The sequence below is a fragment of the Taudactylus pleione genome, unplaced genomic scaffold (genome assembly GCF_031769625.1).
Source record: "Taudactylus pleione unplaced genomic scaffold, aTauple2 ptg000005l, whole genome shotgun sequence".
Lineage (NCBI taxonomy): Eukaryota > Metazoa > Chordata > Amphibia > Anura > Myobatrachidae > Taudactylus > Taudactylus pleione.
In genome coordinates this window covers 23,965,001-23,986,334 of record NW_028284408.1, presented here as the reverse complement: position 1 = coordinate 23,986,334, position 21,334 = coordinate 23,965,001, and the positions used below count along the sequence as shown (strand labels likewise).

Below are 21,334 nucleotides of genomic sequence, written 5' to 3'. Positions count from 1 at the left end.
ATAGTTCTTTTTTAAATGTCATTCCCAGGGGTGCAGGCTATTTTTTTTAAGCCTCCACCCCTAAACCCCAATTCTGCACTTTTTTTCAACACCTATTCAATGGTGAAAAGTTATCCCCGTTTTTTATCAAAGACTTTTCAAAACTGCGATAAGTCTTTGAAATTGAATACGGTGTAAAAGTAAAACCTTCGATAATGACGCCATACCTCCGATATTAACGCAAAAACGATGTTTTCGCTCCCATATTGAATACCCCTGTTGATCTTTGCATTTATACTTCCCCCACCTTCCTCTTTAGCAAAGGTTCTTATTGGGAGCTAGATCTGTAGCTTTGACAATCAATGCTGATCATTGATAAAGGAATAAACAATGTTTCTCTTATAGAGAGAGTTTCAACTAGACACTGGAAAGGCAGCTCCTCATCTACCAATACAGACATCGTCATACAAAAGGTGACGGGGAAGCCGGCAGTAAGTATATTATTACTAACTAGCTATTTTAGATAAATAAAATGAGAGGATTGAAAACAAAAAAGGGTTTCATGGCCCTTAACAGAAACAGTAAACTTTGCTTAGTTATCTTCCTGCAGCATGTGGGCTCATTCACTTGGAATCATTAATCTCTCTGAATAAAAGTGTTTTCAGTTCATAAAAGTTTGTGCTGTGACTAAACCTAGTAATTGTTATTCCTAATCTGTTATTTGTATTTCCCCCTTATGCATATGGGCACAGGCTTGGTTCTAAACACTTTCCAACCTACTTAAGCCACTTTTGCTTCAACCCCCACTCCCATGCCCTCAGATCTCCATCCACCCAGCCTCCAGCAAATCTCATCTGTTCTATATAATTACCAGCAATATCAGTCATGAAAAAGTATCCTTGTGTTGTAAAAGCTGGCTGTTATACATAAGACACAAATGGGCCTGAGTCAGACGCAATGTTAATGTCGCACGTAGGTAAGCAATGCATACAGAGGGTCTGATTCAGACCCACTCGCGAGCGGGTCGATGGTGTGCTCTGCGCATGCGCAGCGGCCGCAATGCGCGTGCGCAAGCCCCGGAGCGAGAGAAAATCTCATGCTCCATGGCTCACTACAAAAGGGGCGGCTGTCGATGTTGATCGACAGCTCGCCCCATTTTGTAGGCGTGGCCAGGGGGTGGCTTCACAGACGGAGGCGTTCCCAAGTGAATGCCTGCCGTTTGTGGGCGGCCCCACTGGCATCACCAGTGATGTCAGTGAGAGAGCTTCCGGCTCTATTAGAGCCAGAAGCTCTCTGAGGCTTGCGGCCATGACACCCTACCACAAGGGTCTCGTTGGCAAGCCCGATGGTCTTGACCATCGCGACCATCATCCTGCCTGCTCACAATAGCTGTGGGTGGTCACCCACAGCTATGCGGGCGGCCAGGAGGCCACACAAAAAAAAAAAGCCCAGATTCAGAGCGAGCGCTCTTTCAGAGCATCCGTCTCTGAATCAGGGCCAGAGTCTGGGCGCACAAAGTTGCAGGAGAGATTGAGACGCACGGTGTCAGAAATTTCTTCAAAATCTGGTGACTGGAAGGTGTATAAGTGGAGGAATGGAGATTGTACATCTTATGGGTGTGTTATGGGAGCGTTGCAGGAGCGTCATTGAAGTGGATGCAAACTTCATAATGGTGCATAATGGTTCACATTGGAGTGCAAGTTTCGATGGTGCAACCAATGATTGTGTCTAAAGATGCATCAAGCAGTATTTAAGCATCTACATATAATCAAAGTGGGCGTCTCAGTCCTTGAACATTCTGATGCACATTTGTACACCAAGGAAGGGCACGTAGCAGTATTTGTATACAGTCGCAGAAGCAAGGCCGGCAACAGAGCACAAACAGATACTGCAGCTTCCCACTGAGAATCAGCACCAAATGTGTTATATACTGAAACCAGGGACAACTCTAGACCTGATCCTCTGCTGCCGTTCCACAGATCTCACCTGGGAAAAAGCAAAACTGCTCCAACTTCAGGCTGGATGAGAATGATCCCTTTAGTCAGTTATCTCTGGCTCCTTCTCTTTGGATTCCCATTAATATAATAATAATAATAATAATTTCTCTTTCATCCACTAGGGGACACTGGAGGTGCTTACGCTGGGGTATAGAGGCGTGGATAACTGGAGCCGGCACTTTAAATAATTTAGAAGTGTGAAGCTCCTCCCCCTCTATGCCCCATCAGCCCTCAGTTTAGAAAATGTGCCTACGGAGCTGGTCACAACCTGCTGTGCTCCAGCAACACATATATTTTATTTATTTAGGTTTCTTTCTTTTTACATCTTATGACACTATATTAGGTACCCTTCGCCACCTCTCTAAAGGTGGGGTCCGGGTACCTGGCGCCCTGTCCTTATAGGAGGCAGGAAGGAGTGCACAGCGCTTCTACTAAAAGCACTGACAGCTCCTTACCGCCACAGCACATTCTCAACAAGAAGAGAGAAGTGCTGACTGCTAAGAGAGAGACTTCTATGGGGGACCACGCAGTGAGTAACCACTTGCGCATCCCCCGGCTCCCAGCCCCACCGCTGCCCAGCGTTGTACAAACTTAGTGTGCTGGGCAGCTTATGCAGAGCGCTACACGCGGCTCCCCTGCTCTCCCTCCTCCCGCTATTACAGGAGACAGTCGGGTGCTTATCAAGCGCGCTACAGCGCGGCACCCGGATCTCCCTTCACCCGCTGCTCGGCTCCCGGCTGTCCCTCCTGCCGCTGATTAGCGCGGCTCCCGGCTGTCCCTCCTGCCTCTGCACAGCGCGGCTCCTTGCGGTCCCTCCTGCCGCTGATTAGCGCGGCTCCCGGCTGTCCCTCCTGCCTCTGCACAGCACGGCTCCCTGCGGTCCCTCCTGCCGCTGCTCAGCGCGGCACTCGACTCTCCCTACTGTTAGAGTGGCGTGGGCAGCCTATGCAGAGTGCTGCTCACGCGGCTCCCTCAATCACTCTCCCCGCTGTTACAGGGGAGCGGGGCAGCAGGTAAAGTGCGCTACAAGCGCGACCACCTGCTATAACTCTCCCCGCTGTACACGCGGTGTGAGGCGCGCGGGGGGGAGGGGAGGTTAATGGCCACAGAAGCCATCTTGTAAAGCCCTTCAGGGCATAAAGAGGGCGGAGCTTAAAGGCAGCGCGGGTCTCTCTACCCTACACGGCAAGCGGCTGTATAACAGCAGGGCTGCCGTTCTTCATTACACAGCAGCACATACTGCAACTCTATATAGGAGATTGCAGTATAAGACACAGAAGGCTGGACTCCTCTGCGGACATTCCTGTGCTGCACAAGTACATCTCCTGATTACATCCTGGTAGAGAGGCTGTAAGTAACTGGGGTGTAAGTGCAGGGGAATCTGATCTGTGGGAGGGGGGTTTCTCCTCCTCTGTGTCCCACAGCCTTCTTGTTTATCTTGTCTGTGTCTTTTCTGTTGTATGCTGTGTTTTCTCTGGGTGACTGTGTGTACCAGGTCCAACAGAACCAAGGCTTCTCTAAAGCTGTTTGTCTGTTCCAAGTGTAACAACAAACAGACTAAGCCACATGCCACTGGGTCCATGTTATGTGATGCTTGTAATAACAACAAGTTCACAGTTGGCGATTACTAGCTCTTCTGCTCCGCCATGGGCAGGAGACACCCTGGTTCAGAGTAAAACGGTGCTTGCACCCTCCACTTCCTACCAAAAAAAAAAAACAGTCACAAGAGCGTACTCTAATGACTGTTCTCTAGTCAGAAGAGTCGGACGCACAATTCCTCGCTCCAGAGGTTACCGTAGAGGGTGATTTGGAGGAAGTTTTACAAGAAAACCCTCAGGAGTTAGAGTCCACCTCCCGAGGGGTGGAATCTCTAATCTTGCAGTTATCAGTGGCCTGGATACAGCCGGATAAGTGGTTCCAAATTCCACGCAGGTTTCCCCCTAGCTACCCTTTTCCATCATCCATGATGGAGAACTAGGACTCACCTCCTCCTGTAGATGCGTCTGATGTCAGTCTCTGTAAGAAAACAGCAGTTCCGGTGCCGGGAGCTACTGTTTTAAAGGACCCTTCGGATCATAAGTTTGAGACAACACTATAATCTACATATACCGCAGCAGGAGCTCAGCTTTGACCTACCCTTATTACTGCCTGGGTTAACAAGGCTGTGGTTTGCTGGGTTGACCAGTTGATTACACTCGGATACTTCCAGAGCAGAATTATGTCTACTAGCAGAACATATCTGTGAGTCTGCAGTTTACTTAGGAGAAGTTTCTAAGGAGCCTACGGCCACACCACCCTGAACACGCCCGATCTTGTCTGATCTCGGAAGCTAAGCAGGGTCAGGCCTGGTTAGTACTTGGATGGTAGACCGCCTGGGAATACCAGGTGCGGTAGGCTATATCAGTCAGATTAGTGCCTGCATACCTGCATCTGCTATTTCTGAACGCAGAGCTCTGTGGTTGCACGCTTGGCAAGCAGACGCAGAGACCAAGCGTGCGGTTGAGGATTTACCATTCACGGGTGATATGCTTTTTGGCCCGGAATTGGACAAGTGGATATCCTAGGCCAGGGGGGGTAAGTCCTCTTTTCTCCTGTCTACTGCTCTGGCTTCCAGAAGACCTTATATTGGACCTTCGTTTCATTCCTTTTGAGCGCCTCATTCCTTTTGTGGTAGAGCCAGAGGTGCTTCCACGCAACCGAGAGGCTGCAGAGGTAGAGGTCGTCCACACACTGTTGCACGTAGACCAAAGCCTAAACCAGCTGAGAAACAGGCGGCTTGACGGTCTTCCGTCCCACCTGGGGTTTCCTGCGGTGGGAGCACGCTTGCTAGAATTTCAAGTTCTACAGGAGGCTATCAGGTCTCTAGTAGTTTCATCTGTGCTAGTTCCGGTTCAGGAGCATCAGAGAGGTATGGGCTTTTACTCAAACCTGTTTGTAGTGCCCAAACCGAATGCGGTCAGACCCATCTTAAACCTCAGGTCCTTAAAATCTGTCTCTGAAGATGTATCATTTCAAACTGGAACATCTGCAGTCCGTCATTGCGAGCTGGGAACCAGGGGGGTGGTTATTATCCCTGGATATCGAGGAGGCTTATCTCCATGTTCCCATTGGGAACCACACCAAGCTTTTCTGCGTTTTGCCATATTGAAAGATCATTACCAGTTTCGGGCATTGCCGTTCGGGTTATCCCCGGCTCCCCGCATATTCACCAAAATCATGTCAGTCATGATCGCTCTCCTTTTGGTCTCCAGGAGTGAACATAAACCCTTATTTGGATGATCTGTTGCTCAAAGCTCCATCGGTATCTCTTCTATCAGATCGTGCCTTACTGACCTATCAGACTCCAACACGGTTGGATAATCAACTTCAAGAAGTCAAATCTCAATCCGTCCCAGAAGCTTCTATTTCTGGGAATGATAGGGAATCACAGAGGATTTTTCTTCCAACAGCCAAGGCCAGGGATATCCGGTTGTTAGTTCAGCTAGTCCAAAGAAAGCGTTAATGCTCTTAGGAAAGAGGGTAGCTGCTTTTGAGGCACTACAGTTCGGCCGATTTCACTCCAAGGTTTTTCAACTGAACCTGTTGGCACAGGGGCAGGGTCTCATCTGCTTCTACATCAACTGATCCGTCTGAGCCCGATTACCAAAATTGCCCTTCTCTGGTGGACGTATCCACAAATCTTTTAGCGGGCCGGAGATTCAGAGTGTGGGACTGGATCATTGTACCAACGGATGCCAGCCTCTGAGGATGGGGAGCAGTAGTCCTCGATTACGAATTTTAGAGGGTCCCCTCTAGAACAGAGATGGCCATAAATGCATTGGAACTCAGAGCGCTTTACAATGCTCTGATGGAGGCAACCGAGTTTCTAAAGGCTCATCCGGTAACAGTTCAGGCCGACAACGCGACGGCCGTCGCTTATATTAACCACCAGGGAGAAACTCTGAGTCGCATGGCTAGGCGAGAAGTAACTCTGATCCTCCGGTGGGCCGAGAACCATTCAGTAATCCTGTCGGTGGTATTCATCCCGGGTGTGGACAACTGGGAAGCAGATTACCTAAGTTGACAGGATATCCATTTTGGGGAATAGAAGCTTCATCCAGACGTGTTCAACGTGCTGATACTTTGATGGGGATGTCCTCAGGTGGACCTCATGGTGTCACGACTGAATTGTCAGCTACCAGTATACGTGTCAAGAACTCGGGATCCGCAGGCAGAAGCAGTAGACGCTCTGACAAGTCAGTGGATCTACGACTTCGTTTACCTTTTTTCCTCCGATTCCGTTTCTTCCTTGTCTTCTAAAAAAGGATAAGACAAGCGACAGCCTCTGTAATTCTCGTGGCTCCGAACTGGAATTGGAGAAGTTAGTTCTCGAACCTTCGATCCCTATTGTCAAACGATCCGTGGTCCCTTCCTCTGCGCCGGATCTTCTACAGCAGGGCCCTTTCATACACCCCATCCTAGCGCAACTGCGTTTACCGGGGTGGCTCTTTCGCCAGTTTCGGCTGCGCATTATCGCATCTGGCGTGCTCATATCTCATCCGGTTTCTGCTTTTCCTTCAGACAGGTCTGGATTCTGGCTTTCATCTGGGACCCTTAAGGGTGCAGGTCTCTGCCTCTTCCATTTTCTTTGGTGCTCCTGAGGTGCAGACGTCTCTTCAAGGGGTCTGGCGCGTGCAGCCCACTTTGGTACCGCCAATAGCTTCCTGGGATCTAAACTTCGTGCTTCTGTTCTTCAGTCGCCCATGTTTGAACCTTTGGAGGAGGTTGATCTTAAGTACCTGTCTTGGAAGACTGTTCTGTTCCTGGCTCTCGCTTCTGCTCGTAGAGTTTCAGAATTGGGTGCTCTGTCTTATAAGCCGGACGGCAGCCGCTTTTCTTGCCAGGGTTGTGTCGGCTTTGCATATCAATCAGCCTACTGTGGTACCGTTGTTGGTGGAGGACTCTGGTGTCTCTTCTACCTTAGATGTGGTTAGGGCTCTCCGCATCTATGTTGCCAGGACAGCATCCATCCGTAAGTCTGAGTCGCTTTTTGTCCTCTATGATGCTGTTCGGAGGGATTGGCCATCGTCTAACCAGACTTTGGCACGTTGAATTAGACTGACTATTTATCAGGCTTATGTTGGTGTCGACTGTCGGCCTCCTTCGTCCATTAGGCTCATTCCACATGTTCTGTGGGTGCGCCATGGGCGGCCGGTAGAGGAGCCTCCACGTCACAATTGTGCCGTGCGGCCACGTGGTCTTCATTTCACAGGTTTGTCAAGTTTTATAACTTTGATACGTTTGCTACTTCGGCATCCCGTTTTGGCCGCCTAGTACTGCAGGTGTCGCAGAGCGCTCCCGCCCATGGGGAAAACTTTGGGACGTCCCCAGCATAAGCACCTCCAGTGTCCCCTAGTGGATGAAAGAGAAAATGGGATTTTGGTACCTACCGGTAAATCCTTTTCTCTGATTCCACAGGGGACACTGGACGCCCACCTCAGCGCTCTTAGCCTGCCTGTGCTGCTTGTTCCGTATGTTGTATGATATATTGTGTGTTCTTCTCTCCTTTTCTTATTCCGCTTGTTCTCCATCTCCTCTCGGTCTTCATTTTCTAAACTGAGGGCTGATGGGGCATAGAGGGGGAGGAACTTCACACTTCTAAATTATTTAAAGTGCCGGCTCCAGTTATCCACGCCTCTATACCCCAGCGTAAGCACCTCCAGTGTCCCCTGTGGAATCAGAGAAAAGGATTTACCGGTAGGTACCAAAATCCCATTTTTATTTATATAGCGCTTTTCTCCTAAAGGACTCAAAGTGCTTTACATTTGCCTTTACAGTACAAAATACAAAATAAGCTTAAACAAGGGACATTAGTGAAATGCTTGGGTGAAGAGGTAAGTCTTGAGTCTATTTTTGAAGGATTCTAGAGTGGAGGCCTCTCAAACTGTGCGGGGAAAGTGAGTTCCAAAAGGTTGGAGCCCCAAAACTGAAAGCTCGACCCCCCAGATGAATTCCAGGAGATTGTAGGTACTGTTAATAGTCAGCGGATCATAGTAATCGAGTGGGATGGTAAGGAATCAGAAGCTGCTTTAGGTACCTTGGGCCATGGTCATGTAGGGCTTTGTAAATTAGTAATCCAATCTTGAAAACAATTCACCATCTGACAGGCAGCCAGTGAAGGGAGTAGAGAGTGGGTGTTATGTGGCTGGAATGGGGCTGGTTGGTTAACAGCCTGGCAGCTGCGTTTTGTACCAGCTGCAAGCAGTGTAATTCTTTTGCTGGGAGTCCAAGGTAGATGGCGTTGCAGTAGTCTAGGCGTTATGATATAAATGCATGTATGACTTTAGGCAGATCTTCTGAGGGAATTAAGTGCTTGATTCTGGTAATGTTCCTCAGATGAAAGAATGAGGATTTGATTGTGGCTGATACCTGATGTTTAAGTGTCAAACCACTATCCAGGACAACACCAAGATTCCGCACAAGTTCAGTGTTTTGTAATTCTGATCCCCCAAGCGTAAGTCATGTTGGTTGGCTATGCTGTAGGCCTGACTTGTGACGTATCATAAGGACCTCTGTTTTATCAGGGTTCAGTCGCAGCCAACTGGCACTCATCCACTTGTGAAGCTCAGCTAGGCAGCCATTTAGGGTTGTTATGGGGCCCTTTGTACCTGGAGCAAAGGACAGGTACAGTTGTGTATCATCTGCACAGCAGTGGTAGACCACGCCATGATGTCTGATTATTTCACCCAATGGTAGCATGTATACTACAAAAAGCATGGGAGATAGTATAGAACCCTGTGGGACACCGCATGGAAGTGGCACTGGTGATGAAGAGTTTACTCCAGAAGAAACTCTCTGTGACCTGCCGGTCAGAAATGATTAGAACCAGCTAAGGTCTGTGCCATCCAGTCCACAGAAATTTTTCAGGCGCTCAATTAGAATCCCGTGGTCCACAGTATCAAATGCTGCTGAGAGATCCAGAAGGATTAAGATTGAACAATCACCTCTGTCAGAAGATCATTAAGCACACATACTAGAGCTGTTTCAGTGCTATTTCTTCTCCTGAATCCCGACTGGAATGGATCATAAATATCATGGGTAGACAGGTGGGTTTCCAGTTGTATTGCCACCACTTTCTCAATGACCTTTCCTAGAAAAGGAAGGTTTGGTACTGGTCTATAGTTGGTCATGCAGTCGGGGTCTAAATTAGGGTTTTTAAAAAGTGGTCTAACAATTGCTTCCTTCAGTGGTTCTGGAAAAATGCCTGTTTGCAAAGAGCATTGGACTATTTTTGCAATTACAGGGCCAATCATGTCCATACACCCTATGAGAAACTTGGTTGAGGCAGGGTCCAGATCACAGGTGGTGGGTCGCAACATTCTGATAATTTTGGCAATGTCTTTTACGTCCATTATGTCAAAGCTGTTCCAGAGAGACAGGTGGCTTTCCTTGGCAGGCTTCGTAGTTTGGCAATCCTTTGATGGCACTGTGGGGATTCCAGCCCGGAAGGAGAAAACTTTATCTGCAAAGAATTTTGCAAACTCATTGCATCTTGACTGGGAGAGGGTTTCATCAAGCTGCAGGCATGCTGGTTTGCAAAGCATCTCCACTGTACGGAACAGCTGAGCTGGCCTATTGTTTGCTGCCTTGATCTCATTTGAAAGGAACTCTTTTCTTACGGGTGATTGTTGATTGATATTCTCCAATATGTTTGATTAGTGTTCATTTATCCTTTACCAGGTTAGTCTTCCTCCATCGTCTTTCAAGTCTACGCCCCCTTTTCTTGCGTTCACTAACACTATTGTCAAACCAAGGGGCTTGACGGTGTGGTATGTGGGGTCCTATACGCACAGGGGCGATAATATCCATTGCAGCTGTCACATCTCTGTTATAGTAATGGACTAGAGCACAGGGATCTTCACAGGCCCCCATTACCGCAGAAAGATCCAGGTTTGCTGCAAGAGCCTGGGGGGTCATGCCCCTACTTGGATGATACCTCCTTGGACCACCACTCAATTCGCTTCTCCTTTGCAACTCTATTTTGAGGGGTTGCAAAGGAGAAGCAAATTGAGTGGTGGTCTGACCATGTGACTGGGTTTATGTTTAGGTCAGAGACTTCTAATCCAATCTGGAAGACAAGATCCAGAGTGTGACCACTTATATGAGTAGCTGAAGGAATGACTTGTGTGAGGCCCAGAGCATTCATTGTACACAGGAGATCTTGGCCAAGGTGAGAGCGCTCATCATCAACCCATGGAGTGAAATCCCCAAGGATCAGCCATCTTTAATGCTCCAGATCTAGTCCAGCAACAATATCTACAAATTCTTTTAGAAATATCTTTCCATCTCCAGGGGGGCGGTAAATGATAAGTACTCTGAATCCTAAGTGTGTAGAACTATGAGCAGCAATGCACTCACATGATTGAGTAATTTCCATTGAGTGGACCCTAAGTTTAAGTTCCTTTTTAAAGAAGATTCCCCCTCCCCTGGGTTGTGAATGACATAGTAAGTTGTTGGAACTGCAGCTTCCAAAAAAGGAGCTGCATTTTCATCTAGCCAAGTCTCTGTAATACAGGCAAGATCTGAAGATTCAATAAGGTCAGCAATTGTGGCAGTCTTGTTTCTTATAGATCTAGCATTACAAAGGACGGACCTGATTGGGCATACCAGAGGGCCTGTAGTTTTCTTTATATTGAGTGTGGGGGCTCTAGGGATGTCAGTCACAGAGCGAGAGTTTACAGGTCTGTTCTTCCAAGCACAGGGCCGTTTCATAGGTACCATTTCTATTTGTTTCCTATATGAAACTGGTGAACCTGAAGGCAAGGAACTTACGTGGTTACAGCAGATAAGAGACTTTCGTCCTCGCTTCCCACGACTGCCCCGTCGAGTTTTTTTGAAAATGCCAAGGGATTTAAGAATGGAAGCCTGTGCTGGATCAATGGGAACTGCTGCTCGTGTTGGGCAGAGTGAAAGCATAATGCTGGAGGTGTAAAAATACATTGGGTCATCGATGAGAGAGCATGAATTGTATTTGATGATGAGAGAAGATCAAGCAGTTTTTAGATTTCTGTTTTCTCAACTCTGTGTGTGATCCAGAAGTTATAATGGGATTCATGAGCAGACTAATTTAATTTGGCTATTGCCATGTCCAGTTGCTTCTCTCTTGTACAAAAGGTATATTTTGAATAAGGAGTATCTAATAAGCTAACTTGTCTTTTCAGTTGATGATTTAGTCACACAAATTATTCAGGGGAAAGCAGGCTTGTGGAAAGGTGTTAAAAGCCTATTGTATAGGTGTGAAAATCCCAGTGGATATTCTGTGCTAGGGTACAGATAACATGTCTCCAGGAAAAAAATAAAACAAATAAAAAATAGGATCTTGTGTATTAAAATGACCAGACCTCCAGATTTCAGATACTGGGGATACTGTATTTTAGATTATTAATGCAAGAAATCAGAGTTTTTTGCTGAGAAGAGACCAGAGGTGAATGATGTCTTAGGGGGGAGCTGGAGCCAAAGATAATTTGTATTCCACAGTACCTTGCTCTGGGGTGTCCACTGCAGAGGTAATGCCAGTCTGAGTTCTAGTGGAGAAAGCAGAGGTTTCAATCCAATCCAATGTGAATCTCAGTGCAGGAATGCAATCCGTTGATTTTGGAGAGATGCCCATATAGTGCAGTACTAGTTAAAGGCAAGTCCTTGGATATTTCTTGTGCTTCTGCTGTCACTTTTGTAGAATTTAAGCTGTTTTATGGAGCATGTAAAAGGTGAGGCAGCCACCTTGGGTGCCTTTGCACACATACATACATACATATATGTATGTATTATGTCAAATGCAAAAGTTATCCTGAATCACCAACTTTTGTGAGTAGATCTCCATACACTTATCAGAAGGTATTTTTGAAGTCATGGAACAGGTCTAAGGTGTTATGTGATTTTGGCCTTTTTAATCATTCAAAATATAACACATAATAATACTTTGAACTGATAATGGGGGTGTCAGTTTAAATAGCCCTGTGTAGCCAATATTTAGACAAGTTGTCACATTGGTTTTCCCTAATGCAGTCACCGGATCTTTCCAGGGAGAAAGCGATTAGTTAGCATGTGTTGTAAGAGAGCTGCAGAACTGCTTGTTAGCATCACACCTCATTATTCCATGCAGGGATGGGTTCTGACTCAGCATGTACCTTTATTATTCAGCTGCCTATTGAATTTAGTGGATTTGAGCTGAGTAAGTAGCACATGATTGATAACCATTAATTAGTAAATGAAGACGGTGACAATGCTGCACAAACTGTGTCAGGTGTCAGTAGGGCGTCAGCATTACGGAGATAAATAAGAAGATAATATGGAGCTGTGGCTTGCAGGGTACACTTAGCGGAGACAGCAGTGGAGCAGGGGCGTAACTAGGGGTTTGGGCAAATTGAAAAATGGCGCCCCCTCCCAATTTATGTGACCTGAGCCTATTGCCCAGGGTCACTTACAGGAGCATGGGCCTAATGCCTGCCTATCAGTGCCACAGGCCTAAGACCTGGTTACCCCCCACGGGCTTAGTGGCCGACAACCTGGTGGTCTAGGAAGGGGTTAACAACAGAAAGGCCTCATAGAGGGCCTACATGTCTGGCGGGAGAGGCTGCATGATAATAGCGATTCAGAGGTATTAGTACCATGTATCATGTAGGATTTAAGTATTGTTTTTGCTGCGGTGTGCTGTGGGGCAAATCTCTTTTTCTTTCTGTGTTCAGTGTAAACCCCGCCCTTTACAAGCACCTGTGTTATGCAATTAAGCTGATTTGAGCAACTACCATATTTTTTTGCAGTTTGGAGAGGCATGAATGGAGTCAGCATTAGGAGGATGTGCTGATCCTTGTAGTGCCATGTGGAGGTTTTTTGGGGTACCTCCAAGGTAAGTTAGCTCTCAGCTTATATATGTACTGTTATCATGCAGTACACCAATTGTAATTATATGACCCAGAGTGGGTGCTACCATTATGTAGCAATAATTATTTTGGGGTGAGTGTTTGGGAGTGGGGCCCCCGGGGGGTTCTGACTGGACCTTTCTCATGGCATCACCACTTAATTCACATAGAATACTTTTATCACTTTCTTATTTGTTTGTATATTATTTATGTCATTTTATTTCTTTCTCATTTCATTAACACTTATTGATTTATTCTTACACATCTTTTCTTTACACTTCACTATCACCTTTTTTCTTTTTTCGTGTGATGCCCTGGGGATGGCCCTTGGCTGGAATTTTTTTGGGGTGCCTTGCTTCTCGGACGTGAACCCCTTAATCTTAGGGACACCAGTATAGAGGAGCCTTGACGTTTGGCCTGGCGCTTATTCATATATTTGCAAATGTATGTAACTAATACCTCTGAATCGCTATTATCATGTAGGATTTAAGTATTGTTTTTGCGGCAGTGTGCTGGGGGGCAAATCTCTTTTTTTTTCTGTGTTCAGTGTAAACCCCGCCCTTTACAAGCACCTGTGTTATGCAATTAAGCTGATTTGAGCAACTACCATATTTTTTTGCATATTTTTTTTTTTTTTACATCTCACCGGCCTGCAAGACTTCCGTCGCTAGGATCGTACACTTGATCCCAGCGCTGGCTGCTACAGTGGAGCATATTTCCCCAGTGTGGAGTCCACACTGTAGATTGTCAAGGCCAGTGGCGCCCCCCTCTCCTGGGCCTGTCATGGTGCCCAGGGCACATGCCCCGCCCTTGTGGTCACAAAATCAGTGATTTCTCTGCCGTTTCATTTTTCTTCTTTTATTCTGCAGCCCCAATTAGATATAATGGGAGCTATGCAGGTATAGTATTTCTATTAGAGATGTGCGCAGACCCTGGTGTTTTGGTTCTAAGTCATCGTCATGTTTTGGATTTTTAAAAAATGTATAAAAACCGTTTTTGTTCCTATAGTATTATTAACATCAATATAAAAAAAAATTTCAGTCATTTTTGACAACTGAAATCACAAGGCAGGAACTGACATGCAATAAAAAACAGGCAAGATCTGATTTTTAGGTCCGAGATCAGACTTTGCGGGAGTACTTGAGCCCGGACGCAGCTCTACTAGAAGTGACCCGTCATGGGACTAAACCCCAAAGTTCCGGTGTGTTGAGTTTTCAGCAAAATCAAACCGTTCATCTCTTATTTATATAGATGAGAAACATCTCTAGATGGCGTTATGTGCCTTCTTGCCTGCAGAAACAGTGAAAAGCAGGGATCGAGTCTCTACGTTTACAGCAACATGGTTCTATTGGCTAGATTTTAAGGAATCTGATAAATATATAAGGCCTTAATGACATGTGCTGATTTGGTGCTGCCCCTTATTGGTTTAATTTGTATAGTTTGTAGGAGACCTAGTGTTATGTTCTGGGTTATTTGTGGACCCGGGGTGGTAGCAGGAGCGATCACAGAAGTGGGTTTGAATAAAAAACTAGGTTTTTTAATAAGTGCTTGAGTAGACATAAAATATGGCAGTAAATAAAAGTCCATGAATATATAAATGTGCACAAGAGTTCTGTGGTGGGAGTAATGGGTTAATGTCCAAGTAGAAACAATTAGAGCTGTCCAGGTGTGCAGGTAGTGAGACTGAAAATAATCAAGCAGGTATGCAGGTAATGATGCAGGAAATAATAAGCCAGGTATGCAGGTAGTGAACTAAGGCAAATGAGCAGGATGTCAGCAGGCTCAGGCACTCAGGTATGGGCAAGGGTGATGGAGGAAGCAGGGTAGTCCAGCGGAAGCTAGGAGCTGACAGGCAGACTGGCAGACAGTGGATTCACAGGAACAGGATAAGCACAGAGAACTCCCTCTCAGCTAGGCTGAGATACACGTTGCACTGGCAAAGAAGGAAGGCACTGATCCTTCCTAAATACCCCATGCCGTGCTGTTACAGGCCGGAGGGAACATGTGACTCACCAGGATTGGCCAGCCGCATCAGATGGCCAGAAGGCAAGATGGCGGCACCCATGCCAAACGGAACGGAGACGCCACCAGGCCTTACCAGCGCAGAGTGACAACAGGCCCGCACAACAACGCGCGCAGCCAAAGCCCCCCGCCAGACACCAGCTCCGCCACCAGACAGCCCGTGCCACAACGACCTCACAGGTGACACTCGCCTAGCACCATGATGAAATACCCTGGCCGTGACAGTACCCCCCCCCTTTGGGGTGGCCTCAGGACACTCACCAGGCTTCTCCGGATGGGCAGAATGGAATCTCCTGATGAGCGTGGGAGCATGGACATCACGAGCATCGGTCCAGCAACGTTCCTCTGGACCGTAACCTTTCCAGTCCAGCAAATACTGTAGATGACCTCTGCGTAGATGAGAGTCCAAGATCTGGGCGACCTCAAACTCAACTCCTCTCTCTGTCTGGACTCGAGGAGAAGCAGGTAGAGCATTATGGAACTTATTCAGGACCAGGGGCTTTAATAAGGAAACATGGAAGGAATTAGGAATTTTTAGGTATGGGGGTAACTGTAAACGGTAGGCCACTGGATTAATGACTTCTGTAATGGTGAAGGGACCAATGAAGCGGGGTGCAAATTTCATTGAAGGAACTCTTAGACGAAGGTTCCGGGTAGACAACCAGACCTGGTTTCCTACTTGCATGCGTGGAACTATTCTACGCTTCTTATCGGCCTGGGTCTTATAGCGAGAGGATGCCTTCAACAAATCAGACCGTACTTGAGTCCAGATGGCAGCAAAATTCCGCATCGTGTCCTCCACAGCCGGAACATCAAAAACAGGCAGGCTTCGGAATTCGGGAACACGAGGATGAAGGCCACAAACAACCTGAAATGGCGTTTGGTTAGTTGACGAGTGGTAGGAAGCATTATGTGCAACTTGGCCCACGGCAACAAGACGGCCCAATTGTCCTGGGAAGATGACATAAAAATTCTTAAGAAAGTCTCTAGATCTTGATTAACTCTCTCGGTGGAGCTGTTGCTTTGCGGATGGTAGGCGTGGAAAAGTTTAACTTCACTTGAAGAACAGAACACAAAGCCCTCCAGAATTTTGCAGTAAACTGTACACCACGGTCGGAGACAATTTCAGCAGGAAGGCCATGTAGACGAAATATGTGTTGGACAAACAACTGTGCCAGGTCAGGGGCAGAAGGTAACTTCTTCAACGGTATATAGTGGACCATCTTAGAGAATCGGTCTATTACAACCCAGATAGTGTTGAAGCCTTGAGAGACTGGCAGGTCTGTGACAAAATCCATGGAGAGATGTGTCCATGGACATGATGGAGTAGGTAGTGGAAGCAATTCCCCAGCTGGAGCTTGTCGTGATGATTTATGCTGGGCACAGGAGGAGCAGGAAGAGATGAACTCCATTATATCTGCCTTCATAGAAGGCCACCAATAGTGTCTTTTCAAGAACTCCAAGGTCTTCCGAGTGCCTGAGTGCCCTGCAAAGCGAGAGGAATGTGCCCAAGTGAGAAGCCACTTCCTTACTTCAGGGGCCACAAATGATTTTCCCGTAGGAGGCTGAAGCTGTAATGCGGCGAAGACTCTTGATTCCAAGACAGGGGTATTGCTTTGATTTTCAGATTGATCATCACAGAGGAGAGATCTTGATAGGGCATCAGCCTTCTGATTAAGTGCTCCAGACCGGAAGGTCAGGGTGAACTGAAACCTGGCAAAGAATATTGCCCAGCGGGCTAAACGAGGACTCACACATTGAAGGTTTTTGAGAAATAGGAGATTTCTATGGTCCGTAAATACAGTAAATGGGAACTTAGCACCTTCTAGTAAATATCTCCATTCCTACATCGCCAACTTAACAGCTAGTAGCTCTTGCTCACCTATGGCGTAGGTTCTTTCGGCAGGTGAGAATTTTTTAGAAAAGAACCCACAAGGATGGACTCGGTTGTCCTCATAACGTTGAAACAAGACTGCTCCCACAGCTTCAGATGATGCGTCTACTTCCAACAAAAAAGGCCTGTCCAGATCTGGTTGTCGAAGAACTGGTGCTGTGATAAAGGCCTGTTTTAGAAGATGAAAGGCAGACTCTGCCTCAGGTGACCATTGGGAAGGATTAGCACCTTTGCGGGTCAAGGCTGTAATGGGAGCCAGCAATGTAGAAAATCCCTTAATGAAGCGTCTATAATAATTGGCGAAGCCCAACAATCTCTGGATGGCTTTCAGTGTCTGAGGTCGGGTCCAATCCAGAATTGCTTGTACCTTCTTGGGGTCCATTTCCAAACTGGAGCCAGAAATAACGTAGCCGAGAAAAGGTACACTGGGCACACCGAAGACGCACTTCTCCAGTTTGCAGTAAAGGTGGTTTTCTCTCAAACGGGTCAAAACTTCTTTAACATGTTCTTGATGTTTAGCCACAGAAGGTGAAAAAATCAGTATGTCATCCAGATAGACAACAACCGAAACATATAACAGATCCCGGAAAATCTCATTAACAAAACTCTGAAAGACAGCAGGGGCATTGCACAATCCAAAAGGCATTACTAAATATTCAAAATGTCCATCTCTGGTATTAAAAGCGTTCTTCCATTCATCGCCAGCTCGGATACGAATGAGGTTGTAAGCCCCTCTCAAATCTAATTTAGAAAAAATGACAGAGCCCTTGACCCTATCAAACAACTCAGTAATCAGGGGAAGAGGGTATCGATTCTTTACAGTAATGTCATTAAGGCCTCGATAATCGATACATGGTCTTAGACCACCGTCCTTCTTGCCAACGAAGAAAAACCCAGCTCCAGCAGGTGAAGTAGAGGGGCGAATTAACCCCTTTGCCAGGTTGTCCCGGATGTACTCGGTCATGGCTTGAGTCTCAGGCAAGGACAGCGGATAGGTACGACCACGAGGTGGTGTCTTATCAGGTATCAATTCAATTGGACAGTCCCATTCCCTATGAGTAGGTAAGGTATTTGCTCGCTGCTCAGAGAACACGTCGGCGAACATCTGATATTCCTTGGGAATGGCAGAAGAAACTAATGGAACTGTCTTTCTTACAGGTCGAATTTTTGAAAGACAGGATTTCTGACAGTCCATACCCCATGACAGAATCTGCATAGAACTCCAATCAATCCTGGGATTATGTTGACGCAACCAGGGTAGACCAAGAACAATTTCTTGAGAGGCCTCTGATATCACCAGAAATTTTAAGGACTCAGAATGAAGTGCCCCAATTTGGACCAATACTGGTTGAGTCTCCTTAGTGACAATCCCGTTAGTTAGAGGGCGTCCGTCTATAGAGGTCAGAGAGATGGCATGGTTGAGAGACGAACAATGAATCTGAAATTTATCTATGAAACTAGATGTTATGAAATTTCCGGCTGCTCCCGAGTCAAGTAGAGCAGTAGCAAAGACAGGTTTGGGTTTAAGATCCAACGCTAGGGTAATCGTGAAATCTTTAATTTTTGGAGACGGGCTCATAACTCCTAACTTGATGTCTCCAGGGTCAGTTAGGATTTGGCATTTCCCAGTTTACGGGGGCAGGTGACCGGACTCTCCGCAGTACAGACAGAGGTTCTTTTGCATTCTTCTCTGACGTTCTTCTTTGGAGAGGTGTGTATGATTCACCTGCATAGGCTCCTCTTCAGTAGGAGAAGGAATGGGATGGGTAGAAATGGAGGGGGCAAATGACCTTTGCCGGTCAGTTCTGTGTTTTTCAGCCTGACGTTCCCTGAAGCATAGGTCAACTTTGATACACAACAAAATCATGTCGTTCAGATTAGTAGGAAGCTCTCCAGTGACTAGATCATCCTTTAGTCGGTCTGACAACCCATGCCAGAAGGCCGAGGTGAGGGCTTCCTCATTCCATTTGAGCTCTGATGCTAAAATTTGAAATTGCACGGCATATTGACTGACAGGACGGACCCCTTGTCTCAGTATCATGATGTTTGATGATGCAGTACGCCCAGGTTCATCAAAAATCCTCCTGAAAGATGACACAAAGCCTGCGTAATTATCCAGCAGCGGATCTAAGCGCTCCCAGAGTGGGGAAGCCCATTCTAAGGCCTGGCCGGCTAACAGAGAGACTATATAAGCCACTTTAGTTCTTGCAGTTAGAAAGTTGTCAGGCTGCAGGGTAAAATGTATGTCACACTGATTTAGGAATCTTCGGCAGAGTTTAGGGTTGCCGTCAAATTTACTTGGTAAAGGAAGATGAAAGTGGGGAGATGATCTGCCTCCTGTATTCCCAGACGCTGATGCGGATGTAGATGCTGGTACTACAGGGGTAGAAAAGGAAGTTTGCAAACTATCCTGTCGCTTGGACATCTCTTGCAGAAATTGAGCCATCTGATGCTGCATGTTTTCCAGATTTTCTAAACGACCAGAAATGCACCGGAACAAATCCACTCCTGACTCCTGATCCGTGGCCGGCTCCATGGGGCCAGTGCAAACTGTTATGTTCTGGGTTATTTGTGGACCCGGGGTGGTAGCAGGAGCGATCACAGAAGCGGGTTTGAATAAAAAACTAGGTTTTTTAATAAGTGCTTGAGTAGACATAAAATATGGCAGTAAATAAAAGTCCAGGAATATATAAATGTGCACAAGAGTTCTGTGGTGGGAGTAATGGGTTAATGTCCAAGTAGAAACAATTAGAGCTGTCCAGGTGTGCAGGTAGTGAGACTGAAAATAATCAAGCAGGTAGTGAAGCAGGAAATAATAAGCCAGGTATGCAGGTAGTGAACTAAGGCTAATGAGCAGGATGTCAGCAGGCTCAGGGACTCAGGTATGGGCAAGGGTGATGGAGGAAGCGGGTAGTCCAGCGGAAGCTAGGAGCTGACAGGCAGACTGGCAGACAGTGGATTCACAGGAACAGGATAAGCACAGAGAACTCCCTCTCAGCTAGGCTGAGATACACGTTGCACTGGCAAAGAAGGAAGGCACTGATCCTTCCTAAATACCCCATGCCGTGCTGTTACTGGCCGGAGGGAACATGTGACTCACCAGGATTGGCCAGCCGCATCACATGGCCAGAAGGCAAGATGGCAGCACCCATGCCAAATGGAACGGAGACGCCTACAGGCCTTACCAGCGCAGAGTGACAACAGGCCCGCACAACACTATTTCCTTAGTCATCCAGTCAAAAAAGTCAAGATTTGTTTGACATTATCTCCCCCCAGTAAATCCATGCTGTTTGGGATCCTGCAAATTGCTGGATTTGAGATAATCTACGACTCTTTCTTTTAAGAGTGTTTTCATCAATTTCCCTACTACTGATGGTAGGCTTACTGGTTGGTAGTTGCTTGCCTCTTCCTTGCTTCCATTTTTGTGCAGTGGGACAACGTTTGCTTTTTTCCAGTCCTCTGGAATTACTCCAGTAGCTTGTGACTGGTTGAATAATTCTGTTAATGGTGTTACCAGCACCCCTTTAAGCTCATTTAGTATCCTTGGATGTATCCCATCAGGCCCCATTGATTTATCCACTTTCAGTTTTGAGAGTTCTGTTAGGATCTTCTCTGCAAATGTGCTTGTTCCTACCTCATTTTTCTGATCACACCTACAACTTATCTGTGACATTGGTGTGAGTGGTGGATGAATAGGATAGGCTACATAGCAGTCTGTGCACAGGGCACACAGTGACGTTGGTGTGAGTGGTGGATGAATAGGATAGGTTACATAGCAGTCTGTACACAAGGCACACAGTGACATTGGTGTGAGTGGTAGGTGAATAGGATAGGCTACATAGCAGTCTGTACACAGGGCACACAGTGACATTGGTGTGAGTGGTAGGTGAATAGGATAGGCTACATAGCAGACTGTGCACAGGGCACTCAGTGACAGTGGTGTGAAGGCGCTGCTGCCAGTAGTCTGTATATTTTCACCACATACAGTACATTTACTCAGGCCCAAATTGTGACAGATGTTCTGGTTACAAATGTAAGAAAAATAAATAAAATTATCTTGCAAAAAATCAAATACAAAATAATGAAAATAAAAACCATATGTTGCATCATTTCTGGCATATTACCTTTCAGGTTTGTAATTCCACAATGAAAAAAAAAAAAAAACCTAAATCTGTAATCCTTTCCCTCCTCCTCATTGTTTACCTCATATCCTTTGAGGGAAGGTCCGACAAGAACCACTGGTCGCATCGATGGAACAACGTCATATGGTGCGACATGCTCTGTCTGAAAGGTAAATAGATTCCGTTAGCAGATGGGATATCGCTGCAATATTCTACAACTTAACAGATGTGTGCTGAGTACTTCATGGAAAGCCTGCAGGCATCTTGCCATTGCAATTAGTGTTTTATGGTTACAGGCACCACATAACTAATATTGGTCTGGAAGTAGTCTACATTAATAAACCCTGCAGTGTATACTGTACATTATTTAAGCACAGCTACAGTGAACTCTTAACTATTCTATGGTATTAAATTAGCAGATTT

General features: G+C 46.4%; 1 protein-coding gene and 1 pseudogene across 1 annotated transcript in view; one reads left to right on the top strand and one right to left on the bottom strand.

The window, feature by feature from the left end:
• CACNB3 (calcium voltage-gated channel auxiliary subunit beta 3) overlaps positions 1-21,334 on the bottom strand; it is a 448,023-nt gene that overhangs the window by 30,675 nt on the left and 396,014 nt on the right. Inside the window, exon 7 of the mRNA XM_088448158.1 lies at positions 20,994-21,074. Coding sequence (XP_088304284.1) covers positions 20,994-21,074 — 81 coding nt within the window. The remainder of the gene's footprint in view (positions 1-20,993; positions 21,075-21,334) is intronic.
• Positions 4,255-4,373, top strand: LOC148543289 (5S ribosomal RNA; annotated as a pseudogene).